This window comes from Danaus plexippus, chromosome 27 (assembly GCF_018135715.1).
Source record: "Danaus plexippus chromosome 27, MEX_DaPlex, whole genome shotgun sequence".
In the NCBI taxonomy this organism is placed as follows: domain Eukaryota; kingdom Metazoa; phylum Arthropoda; class Insecta; order Lepidoptera; family Nymphalidae; genus Danaus; species Danaus plexippus.
Genome location: NC_083555.1, coordinates 1443932 through 1450088, shown reverse-complemented (window position 1 = coordinate 1450088; position 6157 = coordinate 1443932). Strand labels below are relative to the sequence as shown.

Genomic DNA, 6157 nt, shown 5'->3' with positions numbered 1-6157 from the left:
CGCGTTGTCAAGATCAGGTTGCGGAGAAAACCAATATGTTCTTCTGCCACAAGAAAATAAAACTAAAAATATTATTTACACAGAAGTACTTTAAATAATTATGTTATTTAAAAACTTAAAATAAATAAATAAACTAAATTGTCTAAAATAATAACAGAAAATTATTTATAAAACCGAGTAGGTTTTTTGCAAAAATAAATATGATGCCGAAAATAACTATTTCACGCGGACGAAGTCGCGGGCATAGCTAGTATATAAATAACTAAAGTATAACAACCTACTTACTATATTCTAAACTTTTCTTAATAATTTGCTTGACAGAATATTTACAGAACTCAAGAAAGTTTGTGTTAATATTATTTTAATACAATTTTATTGAAAATATGGCTAGAAAGGGACAAGTAGCCATACAAGATAATATAGAAACCAATGAAGAATTTGAGGAAACATTAATGTCAAATTTTGATCGACTCCTATGTATGTTCAGTTTAATTTATATACTAGGTTATTTATTCGTAATGTTTCCGTGATGTAGTTACCTTATCAATTAATGTGGGACAATGTTATGCCACTGCAGAATATTGGTGTAAGTTTTAATGTTTTATCTTTAATTTTATTTGGTTTATAAATTTGACTTAGGTTTGGAGGTGTATTCTGAATTCTGTGGTCATTGTTTAGCTACTGGAAATGCCATTAGAAAGGGTAAACTAGAAATTGGTCAAGATCGTATTGCTATGGTCAGAGTGAGTTCACTACAATTAATTACCTTTAAATTACTTTGATTACTCAATTTATGATGACCTCTTTTATCAGCTGTGATAAATTATAATAAACATCTTTAAAAATATGTTTTTTTTTTATATTCTATTATATGTAGATATAAACGATATATATATTTTTTAAACTTTTTTTTTTTGTTTTTTTACTAATTTCATGAAATTTTTTTAGGCTTTAGCAGATAACATCGACGTTTTATCTAGATTTAGAAATAGGAGCGAGCCGATTTTTCTTTTCATATCGGTATATATTTCATTTTCATTTCGTTAAAATATTACGAAATAAAAAGTTATTCATAATTTTCATTGTAATTTTAGAAAGGTAAATTAATAAGAGCTATGTTTGGTGCAAATGGTTTAGAATTATGTCGCATAATGGAGGAAGAATTGGAAAATGTGAAAATCGAGGCTGAAACCGGAATTGAAAGACCCAAACAAGAAATTGAAGAGCTTTTACCGGAGGAAGCTGTAATATTTTTGAATATAATATGTTCATATTTAAAAGTACCGAATTACTCGTATCATCGTTCTGTAGAGTCTTGAAAAATGACAAAAATGATCTTCACAATTATGTATCAATATAATTATTGCCGTAAGTTCTAATAATTACTAGTTATTTGTCAATTATTCTCCTAAATACAGGCAAAGATTGAAGAAGATTTAAAAATGGAAGAAGAAGCTCGAGAAAAAACCGAGAGACTTCGAGTTTTAACTACTGCTGCTCGAAAAAAAAGAGTTTGCGAGCGTTTGGCACGCCACGTACGAGGGTTGAATTTTATTTTATACTGGCCACACTGTCACAAAGCCCATTTAGACCTTTATGAAAAATGGGATCTTATAAGTGAGCATATTCTAAAATGCTGGACTTTAATATGCGTATCATAATTATATGAAACTAGACCAAAATTATAATTTTTTTTATAAGATGTCCAAGTGGCGGCTAAGGAGACGATCCAAATGACTGAGGAATTAGTGAAAGAGGCTTTATATATGAGTGACGTAGACCCTAATGAAGCTTGTATCCATGCTCTAATGAACGGAGAAGCATTGGTTGTTCTTTTTAAAATGTTCGACACGGATGATAGGGATTTTGTTAGTTAGTCGTTATTTTATATTCAACAGTTGTAAGATATATGTATTGTTATTTCTTTTCATAGAGTGGGGAATAAAGAAATAAGAATGATACTTTTCAGAACTTATGCGTCATACTTTATACGAAGAAATACCAGTTCCAAAGGAGGATTTGCCACCGGAAAAGCAGCTTCCTCCAATACCGGCGTTTGAAAGGTATGCGACCATCAGTAAAACGGCTAGAGAGGTTCGGAGGGAGAGGTACGAAGCCCGAATGGAAAAACTAGTAAGAAACAGCCATTTGTAAGTAGAAAAGAGTGAGTGAATAAGGATATACAGTTTTTAGTATCGTATATATATTGATTTCATGTATCCTATTTTTCAAATATTTTTTTTATTACTAACCTACTCTGCAGAAGTAATTTGTAACGTAATCAGAAACACCTTGAGTTGAAGTTGGAAAGATAATGCAATAAAATTTTCCAAATAAGGGACTAAATAATAATCGGAACAAGATTATACAGCAAATCATAATTAATTAATATTTTTTAGTCTACAAAATTTAGGAGCAAAAGTCTATCGTCTACCGTTTTAAATTTAATTTTGATTGCTAAAAATGGTCAAATTGGATAATGCACTACACGCTAAAATGCAGCCGAAAAGAGCGAGCATCAAAAATTCCTAAATAATAAAAGTTTGTTATGAATATATTAAAAATGTATATAAAACCAAGAAAATAAAAAGAGACAAATATCATAACTTTATTTATGAACTTTTAAAGTGAAGAAAGAAAATATATAATAGATTTAAAATATTGTCTACTATTTTATAGCGTCAAGAAAAAGAAGATCGGGATAGATTAGCAGCGGAACAAGCGAGACTTGCAAGAGAAGAAGAGGAAGAAAGACAAAGACTAGAGAAACAAAGACAGGAAGAAGAAAGAATGGCTAGGATTCAAGCTGGAGTGAGTAACAAGAAAATTTATGTCATGTCATTAATGATATAAGCTCAGTTCAAAGCCATAAGAAGATCCAGGAAAACTAAGAAACCTAGTTATATGTATCGTATAATAAGAATGACATATTAAAACATATATCTTAGACTACATGATTGCCACGATGTTAGGATAACAATGCCATTCCGCTCTGGTCATTCCCTCATGAGATCAGGTGTTCGATTTATATTTTATACACACAACGATATTACCCCAAAGATTTTCGTTTAATTTTTAGTATGTTGCGCGTACGTAACACATTCGATAATTTTATTGTTTGTTTTTATAATAAATATAGTCTGAATGATATTTTCAATACTATTTTATAGTTGCCAGCAGATCCCGAACCAGAGCCAGCACAAGAAGCTGGGGAAGAGGGTGGTGAGGAAGCAGTTGAAGGAGAGGAAACAGAGGTGGCCGAAACTGAAGACATTGAGGAAGTAAGTAAGCATGGAATGGACAGTTGTAATTTTAAGTTTATCATACACCCGTTTATCCTACCATGTATTAAACTGAGAGATCCTCATAAAGTGTTGATGGTATTAGAGTTGATGCACTTTATATACTTGCAAAATAATAGTTATTGCTTTTTAATTGTTTATTTTTAATTGTGCTGACATTTTAAAAAGGATTTTTTATACAGCAAATTAGCACCATTTCAATACATGTTAACCACGTTCTAGTTAAGTCTTATTTTATTTGTAGCCGGAACAAAAAGAAGAAGAACAAGTAGAGGTTGAAGAGGAATTCCACTCAGATGTATCTGTTGAGGACGAGGAGTATATTCCTCCTGGTGGTCTATTTGTGCCAGGACTATATACTCCACCTAACGATTTAGCCAAGGCTAATGCATTGGCCTACTTTTATCCCAAGGTACTCAAAATGTTTGCATGGGGCGGGATAAAAACAAATATTAATACTAGTTATAAGGATAAAGTAATGTGATAGTTTTATGACGTTTCCTTTCAAAAATATTTTAGTGCCATGTTTTCCATTAGATCGTGTCTCAAATTACACCAATTGAGTCGGAGTTTCTCCCTCCGCACGTGTTGGTAATGTTTACTATTGAAAAGCGACATGATGTTAAAGATATAATGGATCAATTTCCTGATGAAATTCTTAATGTAAGTTTCATATAATGAATAAAATGAGTAAATTATAATGAAAAAAAAGGAGTAAAATGCTTCAAGCTGTAAAAATAATTGATAATAAAAACAGCCAACAATAATATTTAGTGCTCTTTTTAGACGATATTATGTTATTATTTATATAAATTTGTACTGTCTGATGTCCTTTTTTCTTCAGTATGGCATTTTTATCGGAGATGACCCTACCACAGCTCAACACCTCGCTTATACTATAAAGCAGTATAATCATATGAGCAGAATAAGGAAGCAGTAAGTAGTATTTTATGATGAGCCGTGAAGAGCTTAATAAATAATCCAAAGGTTCCTGGTCCAAAACAAAAATCATTAATCTTTTTCTTTAAAATCAATAATTGACAGACATTAATAATAGCTGTTATTTGTTATCGACGTCCTGCAAAAATAATTAAAATAAATTATTGAGAGGTCTCTTCTTCCTCCCATTTAATAGTAGTGTCGGTGGAAGTGATTTCAGAGAAGTGGTTGACAATACCAGTTACATCGGTTGATATTTTAAAACATTAGGGACGTCGTTTGCCTTGCGTTTATTAATAAATGAATAATTCTGTTTGTTTTCGCTATTATTATTTTTTAAGTACAATCAAGAATTTGTTGTTGTATATAATTATATTAAAGCAAATTACTTCTCAAGTTGTTATCGATTGATCACCTACAAATATAAAAACATAATAATGTCTGACAAATACTAAAGAAAACTTTAAATGAAACATGAAAGAGAAAATTTTAAGGTGGTAGAGCCTAGCTGTAGTCAAGATACTACAGCTCGTACATGGGCTGGCTCGACCGGGGAAGTACCACCCTCTCGTAAAAGAATGGCGTGAAATGACCTTTCCCTCCCTTTCCCACCTTTTCCTCCCCCTCTTCCCTAATCAAGGGTGGCAACACATCCTCAAAAGTATGATGCGGATGTCCGTGGGTAATGGTACTACCTCTATCAGGTAGGCCGTCTGCTCGGTTGCCCCTTTTAGCATAAAAAAAAATTATATTAAACTATTAAAAGTTCCATTTATAGTAAAACTACTTAAAAATGTGTTACAGCAACGATAGACTGGCGTTGATGGTTTCTCGGAAGCGCAGTCTACCAATGTTGCAGTTGGCGGGAGTCAACCCTTGTTACATCAGTCATGATGTGGAGAGCGGGGAAAAGGATTGCCTTGTTATGTTTCCTGTGGGTTACGGAGATGATTATGAGGAAGAAGAAAGTGTCCATGAGGAGGCTGAGGTGAACATAGATTTTTTTTTTGAAAATTTTTTTGTTGTTATTATTTATTTTATTCTTGCATAATTGTTAATATTAAATATTAATGTTAATGATTCAAGTAAGAGGACAATTTAAAAATATAGGATACAAATGTCTGTACAATGTATTTATAAATATATTTATATGCCAGGAGGCTGTAGAAGAACAAGCACCTGAACAGGAGGTGAGTTAATAAATAAATACATTCATCTAGGAAATAAACAAATAACTAAATACATTCTTAGACTAAACGCTATATAAAATTTAAGATTAAAAGATGAATATTGTTTTCGTATGATCATGTTTTTAACACAAATTTTGTGCTAGTACTTGAATTGAAATTCAGGTAGAAAATGGTGAATGAATTTTTTTTCCACACAAGCAGGATTCAAACCTTTATCCATTGCTTTTCGTTTAGATCAACTATTCAGTCTACTTGTTTTAACTTATATATTTTTCTTAGGTTGTCGAAGTTGTTAACCAAGAAGAACAAGAAGAAGATGAAGAAGAGGACGACTAAGTATCTCATTTACTTTATATTATTTTGGTTCATTATATAATATTAATTTAAATAAAATTTCCTCCTTGTTTTTAAAGTGTTGAATTAATTTTTGTTATCTTCTTTACCATGAAGAATTAATTAGCAGTCATGAAATATGTAGAAATATATTTTATGATACAAAAAAAAATAATTTTAATAAAAATCTACAATTTTGTAGAGTCCATGCATTTTTGAAATTACTTTAAAAATATAATTAAAAGAAAATACGGTTATTCATATAAAATAGTCATGGCTATCAGCAACACTTCACTTCATAGCCTTGTGCTGTTAAGATCTAATTATTAGTCTGTTTTTAAATCGTTTAGATGGTCTAACGATACTTATATACTTGAAATATATAATAAAAAG

The 6157-nt window shown here is 31.0% G+C and overlaps 1 protein-coding gene across 1 annotated transcript; it reads left to right on the top strand.

Annotated features, from left to right (window-relative positions):
- The first annotated feature begins 335 nt into the window (after positions 1–335).
- LOC116775702 (WD repeat-containing protein 87-like) lies at positions 336–5823 on the top strand. The gene is made up of 15 exons (XM_032668659.2): positions 336–477; positions 640–743; positions 949–1020; positions 1095–1244; positions 1419–1617; positions 1702–1872; positions 1970–2133; positions 2680–2811; positions 3171–3281; positions 3547–3714; positions 3840–3965; positions 4147–4238; positions 5046–5229; positions 5399–5431; positions 5711–5823. Exons 1-15 carry the CDS (start codon positions 384–386, stop codon positions 5765–5767), a joined length of 1857 nt encoding a protein of 618 aa, XP_032524550.2. The 5' UTR covers positions 336–383; the 3' UTR covers positions 5768–5823.
- The last annotated feature ends 334 nt before the right edge of the window (positions 5824–6157 follow it).

Coding starts and splice junctions, on each gene's coding strand:
- LOC116775702 (XM_032668659.2), top strand. CDS start 384: ATGGCTAGAAAGGGACAAGTAGCCATACAAGATAATATAGAAACCAAT. Junction 2,134..2,679: donor AAGCCCGAATGGAAAAACTA/GTAAGAAACAGC, acceptor ACTATTTTATAG/CGTCAAGAAAAAGAAGATCG. Junction 3,282..3,546: donor AAACTGAAGACATTGAGGAA/GTAAGTAAGCAT, acceptor TTTTATTTGTAG/CCGGAACAAAAAGAAGAAGA.